General features: G+C 42.3%; 2 protein-coding genes across 14 annotated transcripts in view; one reads left to right on the forward strand and one right to left on the reverse strand.

Annotated features, from left to right (window-relative positions):
- Positions 1-2370, forward strand: part of noctb (nocturnin b) — a 14580-nt gene extending 12210 nt beyond the window's left edge. For 2 of the 5 annotated variants that reach the window (XM_055041292.1, XM_055041291.1), the window contains exons 5-6: positions 973-1304; positions 1378-2364. In XM_055041292.1, coding sequence (XP_054897267.1) covers positions 973-1304; positions 1378-1890 — 845 coding nt within the window. In that variant the 3' untranslated portion in view covers positions 1891-2364. Of the gene's footprint in view, positions 1-972; positions 1305-1377 lie in introns of all 5 variants that reach the window. The other 3 variants (XM_055041293.1, XM_055041290.1, XM_055041289.1) reach the window with 3 other exon arrangements.
- A 990-nt stretch (positions 2371-3360) lies between these two features.
- Positions 3361-18826, reverse strand: LOC129367055 (ETS-related transcription factor Elf-2-like). 9 transcript variants are annotated; one of them, XM_055041277.1, is made up of 10 exons: positions 18606-18826; positions 13188-13338; positions 12861-13095; positions 8221-8331; positions 7856-8053; positions 7139-7225; positions 6614-6806; positions 6132-6518; positions 5845-6022; positions 3361-5226 (listed from the first exon to the last, which is right to left on the reverse strand). In XM_055041277.1, the coding sequence occupies exons 2-10, from the start codon at positions 13260-13262 to the stop codon at positions 4645-4647; spliced, it is 2046 nt and encodes a 681-aa protein (XP_054897252.1). In that variant the 5' UTR covers positions 13263-13338; positions 18606-18826; the 3' UTR covers positions 3361-4644. The 9 variants fall into 9 exon arrangements, with proteins under 9 accessions (XP_054897252.1, XP_054897250.1, XP_054897251.1 ...); XM_055041275.1 differs by having other exon boundaries at positions 6614-6809; XM_055041276.1 differs by having other exon boundaries at positions 12861-13098.
- Positions 18827-19350: the final 524 nt, after the last annotated feature.

The following is a 19350-nucleotide window of genomic DNA, read 5'->3' on the forward strand; positions in this document are numbered from 1 at the left end:
TAGACAGGTTTTTATTGACATCAGCTCATTAAAAAACAGGTTTATTAAGGAAATCTGCATTTCACTTTGATTAGTCTAAAATCTGAAGTTTCCCCCCAAGTCTGTTTATTTATTTATTTCATAATCTAAGAGACGTTATCTGAGAGGCTGCTGCAGCACTCTGACGCTGCTGCAGCACTCTGACGCTGCCTGAGGCTTTGGTTCACTGTCACAAACCTTACTTGCTGCCCCCTAGTGGCCATAGAAGCAAAAACCTTGCAAGCCTTTTGCATTTTGTGACATTACAACTAGAATGAATGTTTCAGAGGTTTGTTGGAGAACATCAGTGAACAAACTGCATGAAGACAGGTTAGGAATTGGAGACCGACAGGATTTAAACCGGGTTAGTGTTTCAGTTAGGGGTGGGCATTTATTATATCATTTATTGCTATTGATTTCTTCTTATCACAATAAATACCAATTAATGACTTTTTAAAAAACTGTCCATAATTTCGGGATTGTTATTTCCAGTGTTTTCTCTAGTGTTTGTTTAATAAGTGTCTTTACACATCAGTACATTTGAAATTATGATTAAATGCAGTTACTGAGACTGTATGACTGGTGTCCTTAAAAAGCATATTACAAAGCTATTATTGCTGTGTCACACATTCACAGCCACAAGAAGTTAAAAGTAGGTTTAATCATCACTTGCATTGTCACAATAGTACCTGTGATTTGTGGTACTAAAACTCATATTCTGTCATGTAACAATGGAAAGGGTTTAACATTTCTGGTGCAAAATGACATGTTGGGGAAGACGAGCACAAGCAGTGACTCTGGATGAGCTGCAGAGATCCACAGCTCATGTTGGAAGACTCAGTTGACACGCTGCCATACAGAAACATGTCCCAGTGGTCTTTGAGTCTGGAAACCTTTCAGTGTGCCTCTGCGGTTTTTGGCACCTCACACCTTCCTCCTTCCTCTGACCCTCAGCTCTGGGCGTAGGAGTTGACAACTTTGTCCGGTGTCCCTTGGAGGCCCTCAGCTGGTCCCGAAGGAGGAGCCTCATCCTGGAGGAAATTCTGGCCTACCGACCTCACATCCTGTGTCTGCAGGAAGTAGACCACTACTATGACACCTTCCAGCCGGTTTTGGCAAATCTGGGCTACAGCAGCCATTTCTGCCCGAAGCCCTGGTCTCCATGCCTGAACGTAGAAGGCAACAGTGGTCCCGATGGCTGTGCCCTCTTCTTTGACGAGTCCCGATTCGAGCTCCTGGACAGTGTGAACATCAGACTCTCTGCCATGATGATCCCCACAAATCAAGTAGGCAACATTTCTTTCTTTTGTCTCATCAAGAATATAATAATGTTTTTGACACGGTGGACCTTTGCCTCAGGTCGCTGTGGTGACGACTCTGCGTTGTCGGAGCAGTGGAAGGTGTGTATGCGTCGCTGCGACTCACCTGAAAGCCCGATCTGGCTGGGAGTGGTTCCGCAGCGCTCAGGGGTCGGACCTCCTCTGGCACCTTCAGAATCTGGTCCAGAAGCTCGTCGGCGGCAACTCCAACGTCGGTGTCCCCCTGCTGATTTGTGGTGATTTCAACGCAGTCCCGTCGGAGGAAGTGTACCGACGCTTCGCCACTTCCCCTCTAGGTTTGGACTCTGCCTATAAGAAGCTCAGTCAGGACGGCGCGAGTGAGCCGGCGTACACGACGTGGAAGATTCGGGGCACCGGGGAGTGCTGCTGCACGCTGGACTACATCTGGTACACTAAAGACACACTGAGAGTGGACGCTGTTCTGGACATGCCGGACGAGGAGCAAATCGGACCCAACAGGCTTCCGTCCTCCAGCTATCCGTCCGACCACCTCTCTCTCGTGTGCGACTTCAGCTTCAGGGAGAAGGAATGAGAGGCTGGCTCGTCGACGGGAAATGTTGGTTCCAGGGACTGAGGGGTTCTCCCTCGCTGCTTCACTCCACAGGAAGCCTGGAAGCCGAATGTGAGTGAACGGGTGAAGATGAGAAGACAGGACGTTGAGCGTGAAGTGACTGAAATGTTGCTGTGTTGAGGTTGAAGAGATAAATGCATCACAAGTCTTCCTACAGGAACTAAGTCTGCACCAGCTGATCGTCTCATACCTTCATCAGCAATCAAGCTGCTCATACATGAACTTCGTTTTATTTTTTTTACAAAATACTGAAATCAGAGTGTAATAGGAATACTGCTTGGTACTACCATCATATAGCACTGGAAGTAAATAAAGTGTTTTTGCCAGATAATGTGTAGTTTTCGTGGTTTTTTCTTTTAAGCATTTTAGTTTTACAACTTTGAAAAGCTTGGCGTCTGTATACATTTTAATATTCCTAACACACCTCTGCTATTCACCAGACCTGACTAGTCACTGAATCTGCCATGAAAACACACTAACAATTGGTGTCAATGTATCTATTGTATCTGTATAAAAGTTATGGCTGAAGGACAAACTATTCCCCAAAAACTCTGGTCGTTTAACCGCCTGCCAAAACAAAGGAAGACTGAACAGAGCCTGAGCAACGCTGCCTCCCAGCACTAATCTATCTTAAATGGTGTTAACTGTCTGCTGGGACTTTGATTTTTTATACTGCGTTTTATGAAATTATGGCTGCACCAATTTTTAATTTGAGTTCGGCGCTGTGAAAGAGCCGGGTTGACCTAACCGTTCACTTTCTCTTTATCGATAGCGGAACAAAAGTCTTTGCTGTGAAGCAGAACAGAGTTGTGATGCTGTTTTTGTTACATTAAGTTTCCTGTTTTTTTGGGTCATGTTGAATTTGAAAATGTTTAACTTTTCATTTGCATGTCCGAGTAACTGTAAGGATCCACCATCAAGGGGAATTCCTGCTGTGCAAGTCACTAGCATGCAAAAAAAGTGATGACAGTTTTCTGAGTTTTGTTACCAAAATAACTGCAATTTTGCAGAAACTTGTTTCCCACGCAGTGTGACGACGCCCCCAATTTGTAATATAAATGATTGCAGGATGATGAGCACTAATCCAATTCAGGTAGTGAGAGCTGATCATTCAAAATCGAAATAGTTAAGATCGTTATCGGCAAGTTAGAGTCACCCTAACCTGATAGTTGCATCAGGTTGATTGTGGTTAAGAGGTCAGAAAATTTGAATGATTTTTTTCTTGGTTTCTTTTGTTAGTTTAGTTTGAGTAAACAGAATGATAAAACGTGCAAAGAAAGTCCCCAATGTTGCCTCTGATAAGTCTATAAAGTTATGTTTGCTCACGCTGCTTTTATCTCAACAACAAATGAATTTGGCAAGGTTAAGGAACCAAAAATGTACGACCTCAGAAACTTCCACTTGAGCAATAAAAAACCCCCCACAGGTATCAAGTATTTGTATTTCAGTAAAATCTACTTTAATACACTTTGAAACAAGAGTACAACAAAATAGAATATGCTTCAAATGTTGAATATACAAACAGTTCAGTCTGAACACAGACGATCTTCCCTCTTTTCAGAAAAACGAAACTATTGAAATGCTGCGGCAGAACCAACACGGCAGACTGACACATTGACCCTCGGTTTTGATTGTGATCAGGGGGATCCACAGTGGTCACAGCTGTATATGCCCTGCAGCCGTTTTGCATAATTTGGTGCCTTTTCTGATTATTGAAATAACAAACGCTGACTTTTTGCGTAAAGATGTGGCAGCATGCATTGGCTCAGATTCATCTTACTTTATTGCATATGCATGCAGCCTGCCTGCAGAACATTCTGCACTAACAAGTAACACATTTAAAAACTCGCAAATCCATTTTCTACTTTTAGGTTTGGGGGGAGTTTTTGAGGGATGCTGAAGGACACAGCACTGCGGACGAGTGTCAACCCACACCAGCATCAGCAGCCGAACCGAGGCAGAGGGGAAAAAGAAAACAAAAAATCCCAACAGTTCAGAGTTTCAATAACACTGTGCATGGTAAAAGGTATCAAAAGAAAAACAAAAAAAAACAGCTTACTGTTCAGGAAAAGAAACATTTCAAAAATTAAAACCTAAGGCTGTCTGTTACCGTTAGCTCAGTAAACTGTAAAGATATATATATAGTTATATAAATATATACAAACATGACTGATATCGTTCCTAATGAGAGCCCAAATCTCCTTCCTGTCATGCTTTCTTCACACAGTGATGCAAGTTTAAAAACAAGAAAATGCTGGTTTTTAACATCTGTAGAAATGAACACTCTTAAAAAGAACCTTCTTCACTCTCCGCTGTTTCTTTTTCTATTTACATTTTTGGTTGCCATCCTTGTTATTTACTTTTTTTTGTTGTTTTCTTTAGTGTTGCAGTTTCATGTTCATCCTCCAATGGGACTCAGTGCATGTGATCCGTTGTGTAGTGATCAAAGTTGGTCCAGTTGCTTTTTCCTTACTGCCCCTCTCAGTTTGGGTCCAAGCCTCCATACGCAGCTAAAGAGGCTCCACTGCCGTTCAGAGGGAGACCGAGCGGCTCTTTGTCCGGGTGGAGATGTGAAGACACGTTCCGGACTCAGAGACAAAGAGACGTCCTTCAAGAGTCTGCTGCAGGTTATTACAAGTTATAATAAAAAGAACTTCAGAAATGTACAAACTAACTTCTCAGGCGGTGAGAAAGGAAAGAACAGATGTTAGTGACTCAACACTCCGGCTCCTCTGTCTTAATTGCACGTGGAGCTTCCAGTTTCATAACCGCCTCAGTGTCTGTGGCTTCTGATTTGATGTGCTGGACGGTCTTTGGGTTCTGGACCGTCAGGGGAACCTGCACCGTCTGGACCTGCACTCCTGCAGCCTTCAGCTTCTCCACCGTAACCCCGCCCGGCCCGCCAATCACCAAATCCGAACCGTTGATGACGCCGCTGATGACGCGCGGCTGCGTCGCCACGGTCTGACCGACCGCTTGGCCACAGCCGACGCTTCCTGCCGGCGACACCATCAGAGTCTGTGGCTGCGTCTGCGTCGGCACGGTGAGCCTCATCACCTGCGCCCCCGGGGCGACGCTGACGGGGGCGAGGGCTCGGACCGTCAGGGGGCTTCCCAAGAGGCTGATGCCTGTAGACGAGGCGGCCATGTTGGGCTTGTTGGCCCCCGTGGAGGCCTGGAGCTGACACTGGGTTAACTGGTGGGCTGGGATGGTGATGATCTTGGCCAGTTGGACGGTGATCTTGTCTCCGTTCTCCGCTGTGGCTGGAACCATTGTTGGAATAGTCTGGATCACAACCTTCACGACAAATAACATTTTAGTCAAAAAGATCAAAATAACACAAAAACGTACAACACCAGTCAGATGCATTTACAACCCTTCTACACATAACCAAATTACAACGACAAACTTAATGACTGTTTAGGATTTTAGATGATTTTCATTTGTAAAACATTTTAAATCCACTTTTTCAATTTTTAATGATATTATTTTGTGCTGATATAGCCAGTAAAATACACAGTCTATGGCTGGGATGCAAGCTATGCATTAATGAGTTCATATAAAGCTGATTGATCTTAATCAACTAAAGATTAAATGATAAGGATTTTCTAATAAACCATTAAATCAACAATCATAAGTCAATTCATTTTTTGTATTCGTCGTCTGTGGTTGTAAATTTACAACATGCTAATGTCCGAGTGGTGTCAATATAAGAGAAGGGCTCAGTTTCTAAGATTTCTTTAATCAAACTAAAATCAGACTTTATTTGCACGTTTTGCAATATAATTCCTTATAAAAATATTAAACCCACAGCTGGCAGAAACAGAGTCAGTGGATGAAATATTTTCAGTCTGCTGTATGGATGCTTTCTCAGGGGAAACCATTTGTCTGTGAGGAAACGTCCGCATCACTCACCTTCTGTTGTGAATTAGGATTAGCAGCAGCAGCACTGATTGGAGACGCGTTAGTGAGCAGGGTGGTGGTGGGCCCCGGGGCCACCGTCGTCCCTGCCGGCTGCTGCATGGCGACGGTGGAGAGCTTCTGGCCCAAAGACGTCATTACAACCGGAACCTGCATCGCCACTCGAACCGTCCTGTTGACGAGTCAGAAAAACACTCAGCATGGGGGGGAAACATGTCAAAAATATTTGCAGTAGCTGTGTCATCATAGAGGAAGCGACGGTCCCCCAGCAGGACTCTGACCTCGGCGCTGAGGCGTTCGGGATCTGGCTCACGTTCTGGCTCACGTCGGCCGCTGCTGAAACCGTCACTATCCTGGGCGCCGCCGCCGCCATCACCGCTGGTCCGCTCACTGTGGCGGCAGGATTTTGGACCACGATGGGTCTGTTGGAGCCCCGCAGGATGTTGGGTCTCCTGGGAGACGACAGCTCTGCGTTTTGCAGTAACCTTTCTGAAGGCGGAGGCACGCGGTCGTAGGACGCCTGCGACTCTGAACTCATGAGGTCATCGGGAGAAGACATTTCCGCCTTGTCCTCGTCGATAATGACGATGTTTTTGGGCATCTCTTTGAACTGGTAAACGAGCCGCTGACCCTCCACCTTGGCCAGGATTCCTCGTTGGTAGTAATATCTGACATAAGAGGAATGATGAAGATTTAAAATGTTATTTTAAAATAAAATATAACAAATTCTGAGCTTAAACCTTAAATCTGTCACACTGGTTACCTGAGCGCCCGTCCCATAGTCTCGTAGTTCATGTCTGGCTTGTTCTTGTGTTTACCCCAAAGCTTGGAAACGGCCTTGGAGTCGACTAGCTTAAAGATGCCTTTCTCCCTCTGGGTCCACTTGATGTATCTGGGACAGGTGTTCTTGTCCTGGAGGAGGTCCAACAGGAACTCCCATAGATAAGTGGTGCTACCTGCTGAAAGTCAAAGTGATGTTAGCTCACTAAATATGCTCATCGACAGGGTTGTGAAATAGTATTTGCCCCATCCAAGATTCTCTCTCTTTCCTTTTCAGTCGCACTGAAATGTGTCAAATCTTAAAACACATTTTTAGAATAAGGCAAAAAACCTGATTTGGTTTCATTAGAAAGTAGTGAGGCCCAAAAGGAGCAAAGCCTCGATTCACTGTTTATTCTACTTTATGTTTGTCTGGTCTGTATCATTTCAGTCTGACATAAAAGCAACAGAAGGAACCTGTAAGGGGAATGTGTTGGCTGGAGAAGGAGTTATTCAAACAAAGAAATACCTTTGCCCTCTCTTGGTTTCTTCTTGAAGCTTAGATCTGGTGCGCCGTTTGAAATGGACGAATGGGGCGCCTTCGTTTTCCGTCCAGCTGCAAAGGAAACATTTTGAAGAGGTCACCTTCATGCGTAACAGTAGCAGTGCAACTATGAAAAAGTGAGTGAAGTCCTAAATCCCTTTAGCTGCTCTTATTTCAATACACACTAATCAAACAGGAAGCGTGTCCCAAATTTTAATCAGGAAAAACAATCACAGGAACATTAGGTTGTTTGAAAAAACAGCAGTTATTGTTTTTGTCAAAATTTTCTATATAAACTGATGAATTATTAAAGGTTTAGCTTCCTGTGAATCAAACTAATACGCAGCTGTGTAATCACTGTTTTTAAGAACAGCTTCACTTGCATTGAGTGGACCAGTTTCTGCCATCTGGTCCATCTTGAGTCCAGAACGATTTGACTTTTTTCTTGGTTTTGCCACAGAAACAGGACGATTGACGTCACCCCACGTCATTCCTATTAGATCATGGTCCAGGGATTGGGCTTCATGGCTCTAGTTGACCACTAGATGGTGCGCTTACATCATAGAACTGGAGCTCATAACCCATATCTTCAGATTTTAGCACAAACACCAAAATCTAATAGTATTTATCGCTCAAATAGTGTAACATGAAACAAAAGAAAAAAGAAAAGAAAAGGAGGAAACAGGCGCCGGGTTTGTGCACCTCGTTTCTTTCTGACAGGCTCGTTGTCGGGTTCTGGCTCTTCTAGTGACGTGACCATCTCCTCCTCTTCGTCCTCCTCCTCATCCTCCTCGCAGCAGTCCTCAGTGGTAATCTCCACCTCCGTTTCTCCAATCACATCAGGCCGCATGGCGGCATGGAGGAAGTCTGGTGCAGCTTCACTTTGTGGCGTAAAAGCTTCTAAAAGAAGAAATCGAAAAGTTTTAAAGGAAAACCGATAAAAGCATTTCACTAGGATTTCTTGAACAGTCCAGTGTATCTAGCATTCTAAGCAACATGTACAACAAAGCGCTGAGCTATTTCTGTACTAGTTACAGCAAAAACGACAAATCCCAGACTCCAGCTACCTGGGCTGCGGTCTTCTCTGAGGCTGGACGGTGAGTCCATGTGTAGCAGCGCTTCTGCCGCCTCGATGGTTTTGTCAGAGCAGTGGACGTTGCTGTAACCAGAGGCCTCCACTGCAACATAAACACAGAATTAGTTAATGAAAAATCTTGAAGCACTCCCAGCAGGCCCCCATTTTCAACTGTTTCCAGACTCAAATGAATTCAGGTCTGGTGTTTAACTAGACCCATCATGGGGTTTTCTTCCAGCCTGATGCAGGTATGAATAAAATACCTAAATATCCAGCATAAGAAGATCCCCACATCATCCTACTGCCACTACCTTTAATCGTGAGGATGATGTACGCAAAGTGATACACAGTATTTATTTCTTCACATGTTATTCAAGATGTTAGAAAAGGAGTTCAGTTTCTCATCAAACCAGAGCTCCTTCTTCCATACAGCAACAACGTTTTAGAGCTTTATTTTTGCCACTCTTCTGTAATGGTCAGCATTCAGGAGAGGATGAATAAAGGTTGTTGTATTTACAGATTTTCCCCTGATAGGGGAAAATTTGCAACCCAGAGTTACCTATAATCTCTGGGTTGCTGCTTTGGTTAATACCTCCTTTGTCTCACCCAAATGATAGACTGAGCAGAGCCCTCAAGGAGCACAGTCTCTAAAGTTTTGCATTGTTTTTATTAACTACAAACATACTGTAATCCGATTCAATGCACTTCACCACTATGGCAAAACTTTGCGTTGGTCTAGCATAAAAAAAAAATCTTTATAAAACCAGTTGAAATCAGTGGCAGTAATGCAACAAATCTTTAAAAACCAGTTTTGCTTTTGCAAGTTCAGCCCAACACTCACGAATAAAACTGTGTCACCCACTTCCAGTTCGCACTTCAGTGTAAAGCATGCAGAAATATTTATTAGCAAAGGAAAAACAAAGTTTAATCTGGGGCTTTGTTGAAGGAAGTTTGGCCTCCACCGGGACCATGAGAGGGACCCCGGGGGCACCTGCTGTTGTTGTCAATCACCGGTGGGAAACCTGAGATAAGCATTACACCCTGTCCATGTTTGGCTATCGAGCAGAGCAGGGGACAGCAACAGGCTATCTTTAGACAGCTGCACTCGTTCAGTCCGTCTCTCTACCAAAGACAATGGGTTGGGAGAATCCGCTGTCGAGCTAAAACACTACCCCGAAAGTTTCTTCTTCTTCTTTTCCTCCACATCATTAAATCCTCCGGTGTTATTAAAACGGCATTACGTAAAAATATGTTTATAATGCAAGGTATGAGCGCAAAACCGGAGTGGCTCCCAGTAATAATCATCTCCCTGGAAGTCCGACAAAAAGTAGTTCTGCCTCTGACGACTTCCGTGTTTACACTCCTCGTTATTTCCCTCCAGTTCTCTTCGAAGAGGCTCACAAATCCCCCCGTCACTCAACGCCCGCCGCGGCCTCCCATTGGATCGAGCTACAGCTAAGAACCCGCCCCAGCTGAAACCTGATTGGACGTTTGTAGGGGAAGAAAGCGAGCACAGCCAGGCCGTCCCACGCGTCCAACAAGGAGGCTGGAAAAAAAATAAAAACACGATAAACGGCGATTGGAGGATCATAATATATGAACTTAAAAATCTGGGGAATTACTGGTGGAAAGTCGGCTGAAGTCGGAGCAAAAAATGATGGAAATTTGCTAAATAAATTTTAAAAGTACAGGGCCTACTTTTTAAAGGAGTGTTGCTCTATTTAGGATTGTTAGGATTCACCTTAAAAATAAACATACACGTGAGCTTCACAGAAAAAGAGAAAAAACCCCAACAAATGTAATAAATTATATAACATATTTATATCTAGTAGTTGCAGAGTAAAAATAAACCCACATGTCCTTCCGCCTCAGACAGCGTGGCAAAGACAACAACTACACACTTCCTGGTTGTGCAGCGCCGAACCGTTATTCACATTCATCGAGCTCCGACAAAAACCAACCAAAACATGCAAAACACGCTTCGTGCACACTGCCATCCGAGGGCGCACACCGACACATCCAGCTGCAAGCTCCGCTATATTTTTTTAAAGCGGGTTTTGATAGCCGCCGAGAAACGCCATGCAGGTTGCGACCAAGGTGATCACTTCCTGATCACTTCGCCGCGGCCGGCGGGCCGAGGCGCCGCGCTTCGAGTCTCAAAAACAAAAGCCGCCCGTCACCCGCGGCTCTAAAGTCGGAGTTTTCAATGCGTGGAAACACCTTACCGGCTCTGATGAGCAGATCGAGCTGGTTTGCGTGCCCCTCATGCTGTGAAGTCGCCATGTTTCCACCTCTCGCTGCAGATTCTCATTGACTTCTCACTGTTTGGATCACTCCGCGGCTGAATCTCAACGACACGCACCACGCCAGAATATACAAATCCCTCCGCGAGCGACACAGGAAGTCCTCCTTTCGCCCTCCCTCTGCTGCGTAAGCTCATACGTCAAATATAGCTGCTGTTTTGGTTTTTTTCCACCATGCAACTTTATTTAATTTCAGCATCTAAGGCAGAACTATAATTTGTTACGTATAAAATAGTAAATTTGAAATTTCCTAATGAAGTTAAAATTGAAGAAATAACGAAAGGTGTTGAAATGCAGATTTTACTGACAGAAGGATCTGAAACAACAAGCACAACCAGAAAGCGGATGAATTGCTTATGATCTAATTATAAATCTGGAGATTCACTAGCCAAGCTTTTATTAGCCAATTCCCAGTGCATTTTTGTACAGTTAATTTTTATTCTTATTTCAATGCTATTGATATATTACCAAAGAGAATAAATGTGCTAAGTTCAGTGACAATGGCAAGAATATGAAGTCAAACAGAATATGAAAGAATTGCTGTTTTTCTTTCTTTTTTATGCATTAAATCTAACTATTATCCAAAAAGTGCACAGCTAACATTTTAGCAGAGTAAATATGAGATTGGTTAATGCATTTTTGGGCATAAAAGTATGAAAGTTTTTAGTTTTGATAAATTTACAGAGGAGCTAAAGAAAAAAAATGGACAAAATCAGTGTTTGTCCCGACAAGCAGGGAAAAACTGCTTCCGGCTGATTGATCGGAGAAGCTCTCCACAAATCAGTGTAACTTTATTTATAAAACCGTAGAAAATGTCCCCAAGGCAGGAAGAGACATACCTACGTTCAATGGAAAACATTCTCCTGCCCAAAAAATGTATACTGAATAAGTGCCAAATGGTAAAAATCACAAACTTATCAAATGATCTGCTCACATTAACACTACAAAAATAAACCCCCAAAATTCATTGTTAATATGGCTCAATTTTAAGTTATCGGTTTTCTAATTTAACCAAAACAAAAATACCTAGAGGACCATGACATGTTTAAGTTTCATGGAGCGACAGTTTAATTTTTGGTGAGCAGCAAACTGCTTTAGCAAGTAAATATTTTTTTTCATCTAAATTTCAGTTACTAAATAGGCAAAAGCAATTGTCGGCAATAATTTTTTATTCTGCTAACATATGCCCAGAAGAAAGAGCAAAACTGACTGACGTCAGTTAGTTTCTCAATGCATTCAGAACAATTAGCTATTGATCTATTAATTAACATCAGGTTGGTAAATCTGTTCTTGTTTATGCATCAACTATTTAAATTCTATCCGCAATGTGGGGACCTACGAACACCAAGGCCTGTCAGCTTTTACAGCCTGGTTTTTCTGGATCATCTCTTCTGTTGCATTTAGCAAACAAAACAAAAAAAAGAGACTAAAATTAAAGTTTAAGATGACCCTTTCACTCTGTACCATGGATAATATGTGCATATTACTATTACAACCTCAGTGGATTTGATTGGGATTCTATGATAGACCAACACAAAGAAGTCCGTAATTGGAAATGACATGTGCTTTCTATATGTTTTAAAAGTAAAAATATAAAAACTGTGATTCAGACGCATATATTCCAATAATCATAAATTGGATTTATCAGAGAAGCAGCCAAAGACAGCCAATGATGGCTGGAGGAGCTAAAGAGATCTCCCCATGGTGACACCTGGTGGTAGCAGCAACAAACTGTTGGGATCTCCTTCTTCAATAGGGAGAGAGAAAACTGGTCAGAGGTGATGGGAAGATGAATGGATAGAGATGAAAACAGGGCAATCCTGGAAGGAAACCTGCAAACAACTTCAGCCTGGGCCGGAGGCTCAACCTCTCGTGGGGCATTGACCCTCAACATAGAGCCAGAGCTAAATCAAAGCTTATTCATGTGTTTGATCGCCCACTCAGACAAGGTCTGGTGTAAATCCAATCACGAATTTTCAGCAACCCTTCACCGATACCCCAACCATCCAGTCTCACTGAGCTTGAAGTGGTTAGCTCAGAAGAAGCTATAACATTTTCCATCAGTAGACGTGCCAGCTGTAGTTGAAGCAGGGAGATCTGCCAGGTTTATATACAAACTATTGATTTTTATTCATAAAAAAACTTTTAATTCATGTCCCGGTTTCCTTCAACTCCACAATGATCAATTTCTTTTGTGTCGGTCTGTCTCATAAAATCGCAATGAAGCGCACTGAAGTTTGTGCAAGATGAAAATTTCTTGCTTTAAAATCGATCCAATTGGCTCAGATTTGGCAAAACTAAACGCTCCTTAAAAATGTTAACATCCCACCTCCTTCTCCTTGCGTCTCCACCTCTTGCATGACGTAGGCTTCCTCTCCATACACCACCACCTGGGCGGAGTAACCCTGCTCATCCAGCCGGCCAGCAGTGGGCACCTCCTCCACTATGACTGCGAGATCCTCATCATCCTCCTCTCCGTCCTCCAGCTCCTCACAGACCTCCTCTGCTTCACACTCATCCTCCACCTCTCCTTCCAGCTCCGCATCAGCCTCATATACTCCCTCCTGCTGAGGAAAATGGATATAAAAAAATGAAACCAGGCGTTTACAATATAGAACTAATATTAGATAGGAATCGACTCTTATCCAACAACCACCTGCTGAGGATCTTCTTCAGCTGTGACATACTCCACCATCGTCCCGCCAGCGTCAACCAGCACCACTGACGTCATGATTCATTCTCCCCTGGGGTGAGGAGACACAGCCCCTCCTGCTGGTGACCTCGGCTAATGTCGGGAACAGCAGCCACTGGAAAAACAAGTAAACTAGATTGATACATATTAAATGAACTGGGCAGAAATAACAGACTTCCCTCCCATTGAGATTGATCACTACTTAGCACAGTTAAAATCTCCCTGTGTCTTTCTAAATGTGGGCTTAAAAGCAGAGATCTGATCTCCATCTCTCCCTGAGTGTTCTCAGCCTGTCTGCTGTTACAGGAAGAGAAGCGCCGAGGGAAAGCCAAGTCATTACATCAAACACAAGAACGGTGTCCAGACAGGACGATGGTAACAGTTGCTAGGAACCAGCTTTCGGCGCCTGTTCAGTGCAGCAGCAACCTTTAATTTGACAAGTGTCTGACACCTTTAATACTCCTCATCTAAACTTCCTCTGCCCAATTGTTAAGCACAGGAAGAGGTTATTCGTATTACTGGAATACAAGGTGTGTACAAAACCCTTGAAATCAAAGGACTATTATGATGACGAAGACCCTGACAAATTACTTAATTTGTAATGATCTAAGGTCTTTTGTAAATTAATTAAAAAATTAATTAATTAAGATTCATTCAAAGATTAATTTACAAAACAATGGTTTGGTGACTAAAAAATGTACAGAAGCCAAGTGTTCCTTTTATTTCTGAAACCAAAGAAGAGCGCAAACACAGCAGGATACGTTTTGCCTCTTCACAGCTGAATTTTTTTTTGGTAAAATAAAATACCTGGGTTAAAATAGAAACAAAACTGTGATTACAAAAAGACCTGCAGGGTGAAAAATTAATGCAGAGTCCAGAGAATGTACATTTTTTCCCGACAAACTCACTGCACCAGCTGGACCATACAGATTCCTGGAACACGCTCAGTTACACTAACCACTGTATAATGGATGAGCCATGCTGAGCCCCTGAGACCAACATGATATTAGCTCAATTATTCAGCATCATAAAGAACCAATGATGGACTCTGATGTTACAGTTTCAACCTGATGTTGAGATAAAAAAGATACATAACCACTAGTTTCTATTTGTCTGACATGAAATAAACATTTCCTGATTGGAGTCATTATTCCTGTTTACTAAATCTTAGAACTGGTGGCACACCTGGGTTGTAGCATAAGGCACTGCCTCATTCACACAGCTTTGTTTTGTGAAGTTATGGGGGAAAAAAAACAGATCAGTCAAGATTTCAGGAAGACAAATAAACATTCACAGGTCTGGTTCATCCTTGGATATAATTTTCGGATGTCTACGGTGCCATATTAGTCTTTTTAAACAATGTATAGGAAGCATTTGAATTGGAGCATCAATCACAGAAGAAAGGAGGAAAAAAGAAACTTTAAAAAGATGCTGGCTAAAGTAGTGCGCTGTTACTCACAATGAAACAAGTCCTGTACTAACAAGTGGATGAGTGTGAACAAATACATCTTCTAAATGGACAATGACTCTAAGGATACAGTCAAATTAGTCACAAAGTGGCACATAATCTGTTGGTAGTTTTGAAAAAAGATGGCCAACAACTTTAGCTCATTTAAGCCAAAATTCCAGAAAACTATTGTGAGACGCTGGCAGAAAGAAACCCAAAACATCTGACCAATATTGGGAATCCTAAATGTCCTAACAAAGCCAGAGTTTAGCACATATTTATTGCCAGACAAGAAGATAATGTGTATTTATATAATGTGTATGCAAAGTTCTGGCTATAAATGCATATACAATTTTAGAAAGACTAGTGTGCGACTCATATTTTCAACATGTTCATCAATCACGTGTCCACAAGTCTAGTGTCCCAAAAATTACATTTATTTATTAAGCTCTTTACTCTGAGTCGACGGAAGCTCTGCACCTGCACTGTAAAGTGGCTCTTTCAACCATGAAACAAGTTCCACGGACAGTTTGAGATTGTGAAATGTTGCTCTGTGCAGCAAGAAGTCAATAAGAAACAGATACAGAGTTAAAGGGTGTGTCAGCGGGCAGAGTCCTGTTGAGGGGTCAAATCTAACAACTGCAAGACAGATGGACAAATGTACAGATGGAAAATGAATAGCTGACATCAAAATGTGTGTAAAAGCAAAAACAAACCCAACAGTTAGCTGCAGGGCCCCTCAAGCAGGTTGCATTCAATCAAACAGGCAATACAGGACCTGCAAGACAACTGAAGACACGAGGCTGTCTAACCGCTGCTCATCTAATAGTAGTTTTAAAGCGTTTCTTTCAGCAGAGGATAATTACAGGAATGAATAACCGTGGCCTATTAAGTTTGAGTCATGTGGGTATTTCAGAAATTTCAAATGGTATTTTGGAGCACAGTGGAAAACAGCTACATGTGTCAGTGGCCATTTCACAGAGTCCTACCAGAGAGAGAAGTGTTTCGAAGCACAGCATTGTTCTAAATGTTCTTGGTTGATGTTGTGCTGAAAACGCAAAGTTTCCCAAATCGAAATCCCAATGAAAGCATCAAAACGGATAACAGAACAAGCCCAAACTTGCCTCGTCACTGACATGTGGATTCGAAATAAAGCACTGCATCTTCACTTTTCTCCCATTCGAAGTCCAAAAACAGGCTAAGAGACTCGATACCCGACGGTTCCCCTCTGAGCCTAAAGAACCCCCCTGCACGTTTCTGTCCTCTCCATCCGACACCCGTCCATCCAGCTGTGTGGACGGCCGTCTCCGCTCCCTGCCCGCATGCCTGCCTGCTCCCTCAGTGGAAGGATCTTCTCAGAATTGACTCAGCACTTCTCATAGCCTGCCTGGAGCTTGCATCACATGATGAGGGAGGAACACATACCCACACACACACACACACACATGCACACAGTCACATGATCTATCAACAACTGAGCTTTTGTTCCAAATAACTGGGGCTGCTGGTCTAGATACAACGCCCTGCCTTGTGTCCTGTCCTGCCCTCCCTACACACACACACATACACACACACACACACACACACACACACACAGTTGATACAATGAACAAATGCACAGCAAATATGACCTCAGGATTTACTTAACGCCCAGCCCATATTTAAACACACACAAGCAAAGTCCACTGAGTTATTAGCATGGGTGACGTGGCGATGAAGCTTCTGAGGCTTCTACATCTATTAGAGCTGGTTACAGATTTGTATTAAAGAAACCCTGATCATATTAGTTGCCATCCTGCCTAGGACACCTCTGAGCATTTTATCATATTACCTCAACAAACATCAGTCTTTCAGGGGGGAGGCTCAGTGTAGCAGATACATTGTAATTTGGAACAAAAATGATACATGTTTCTTCCCTCCTGAGTCAATACTTTGTAGAGCCAACTTTTTGCTCCAGTTACAGTCTTTAGCTCTCTACCAGCTTTGCAAACCTACAGACTGGATTTGCTGCTAATTCTTCTTAGCATAATAGCTCTATTTCAGTAAGATTGCATATGGAGTATCTGTAGAAAAATTTCTAAACGTTATTCAGATTTGAACTTTGACTGGACCACCCTGGCACTTGAAATGCATTGATATAAACTCTGGATATAAACAGAGCTGACAGTTTAGGGTCAACGTCCCGCTGGGTGGTGAACCTCTGCCTCCAATGGGTTTTCTTTTAGGATTGCTCTGTATTTAGATCAACCTATCCTCTGATAAACTCTTATCGGCTTCTTTGTTCCTGTTGAAGAAAAAAAAAATAAAATCCCCACCGCATGATACTGCCACCACCATGTCGCACCACACAGATGGTGTTTTCAGGACGGTGTGGAAGTGTTAGTTTCTAACTGTGGGCCATAAAGTTCAACTTTAGGTGTAATGAGACAGTGAATGTTTTTCCACACGTTTGCTGTGTAAGCAACATTTCTTCAGATTTGTGAAGTGCAAGAACAATAGTTCTCATTCAGATAATGACCATAATACACCGTTTCCCCGATACACTTCATCCTTTCTCTCTCTTTGAGTTCAGTCTCAGCTTCTACTGTTTAACTGTTTATTCTTAAAGCGCTTCATGAAAGTTATGACCTACCATAACCTTTCTCACAAAGCTTTATCTGCCTGCTCGGACTTTGGATGAGCTAAAGGCTGGACAGTCAAAACATTAACACACACACATTTCACTACGGGGCTCACCAGGTCTCAGCATACTCTCCACACAATCACAATCTTTTTAGTCTCTATGTAAAACCTGTAGCCCATGGATGAGTAATAAAATGTTGTATATGTCCTGGAATTTAAAAATATATAAACACAAACGAATAATTTTTCAAAACAGAAAATCCAAAACCATCCATATTTTAGTATATGTTGTTTTTAAATGACATAGTATATTGATTATTATAACTACAATATTTTACTAGAAAAACTTAAGCAAAAATACAGAATATATATGTAGCTAAATTTTACCGTACTTTGGGTAAATGTGTTCATTGCAGATATTATTAGACATATGTTTAACCTTCTGGTCTTAACAAAGTACCGATATCATGCATGATATGCTGATTGTAGCTTGCAGTCTGTTGCTTTATGTGGCGCTCTTAATGTACGTCCATTTTCCATGATTACATTCAAACATGAGCAAAAGATTTAAAAAATGAGTAATACAAATAATTAAAAGTGATTAAGGCAATGCTTAAAAGGATCTGAATGGAACAGCCACCTAGTTGTTGTTCAGCTAGCTGATCGGCAGTGTGCAGCAGGAGACATGACTCAATGTTCCCTATAGCTGGAAAAAACTTTGCTCATTCCAGCACTTCATCTGACACTTCATTTAAAAAAAAATACACAAGAATGGAAAGTTCACCTGTTTTCAAACTGCAACTTTTTAAAACCTTGACACCTGTAACCTACCTCCTGTTTCTACACCTTATTCCAGGCTCATGCTATGAGTTGTTGTTAAGCATACCATTATAGTTACTGAAACAAATTAAAATTCCTTGTGGAGACACATCTGACTCATACAGTAAAGATCCAAGCAGCTTTGGATTACATACCTCTATAATTCATAGCCCAGTATGCCTTTAGCAGGTGGATTTCAGTGTTAACGCTTTCAGTTAAGGTCACTACTAGAAAAGATTGCTACTTAATACCAAATAACCTGCTCAACTTATGAATTTTAAGAAATCCATGACTGTCAAGAGCTAACAGGCTAGCTCCGATAGCCTCCAGGTAAAACAAGCTGGAGCCACAATAACAGACCGAGCTGCTAGCGCTGGCTAATGTCGGGTTAAACTCCTCTTATCGGCTTCCTGCTGGCTGCCAGGCAGCTGCTGCTTATTGTTGTTGTTAGCATGGTTGCTAACCAGAGTTTACAGTGTGAGTGTGAACACTACCGTCTTTCTCCGTCTCCCTCCCCCGCCCCACCGCGTGTCCGCTGCTGCTGGCGCCGACTGTCAGCCTCCAGAGTCCCGCCGCTCAGCGACTAGTTAACGGTAACAGTAGTTCCAGCGCCCCCGGTGAACCACGGCTGGTCGGATGGACGAGTGGACAGTCGCTGGTTCGGTTCTCCAGAGTTAAAGGAGATTAGCTCGGCTCGGTTGTTTTTCTTCTCCGGTCCGGGAGACTACTGACGTCAGATTATAAAACGTCAGAGTTTAACAGTGAGAGTCATTTCATTCATTTAAAAAACAAAAAAAACTTTACTGTCAGTGAGTGTCTTTAAAAAAAAACTTTATTAAACTTTTTTTTAATCAATTTTCTTCTATTTTGAGTGCCACGATTATATTCAAATACTTTAATGTTTGAATTAATAATTCCAGATTCCAACATTTTTCATTTGACCAAATACAGTTTTGATTAGAAACGTTTGATTTTTAAAAATGAAACTTTTCACATAGATTTAAATAATCATGACATCCCAAAAGTTTACTTTTTTTTGCTTAAATTTTCGATGCACTTTTACTCTGTTTCTCAATTTTGAATAGTTATATTTTTAACAATAAAATGTTGAATTATTTTGTTTACATTTTTATTCACTATCTCTTGTTTACAAATACACACCCAGTTCACATAGGATGTCATAAAGTGAAGTCAGCCAAGACACACCTGTGGATCTCTGAGGGTGACACCTTTGTTCAG

Source organism: Poeciliopsis prolifica, unplaced genomic scaffold (assembly GCF_027474105.1).
Source record: "Poeciliopsis prolifica strain line A6 unplaced genomic scaffold, Auburn_PproV2 SCAFFOLD016, whole genome shotgun sequence".
NCBI lineage: Eukaryota > Metazoa > Chordata > Actinopteri > Cyprinodontiformes > Poeciliidae > Poeciliopsis > Poeciliopsis prolifica.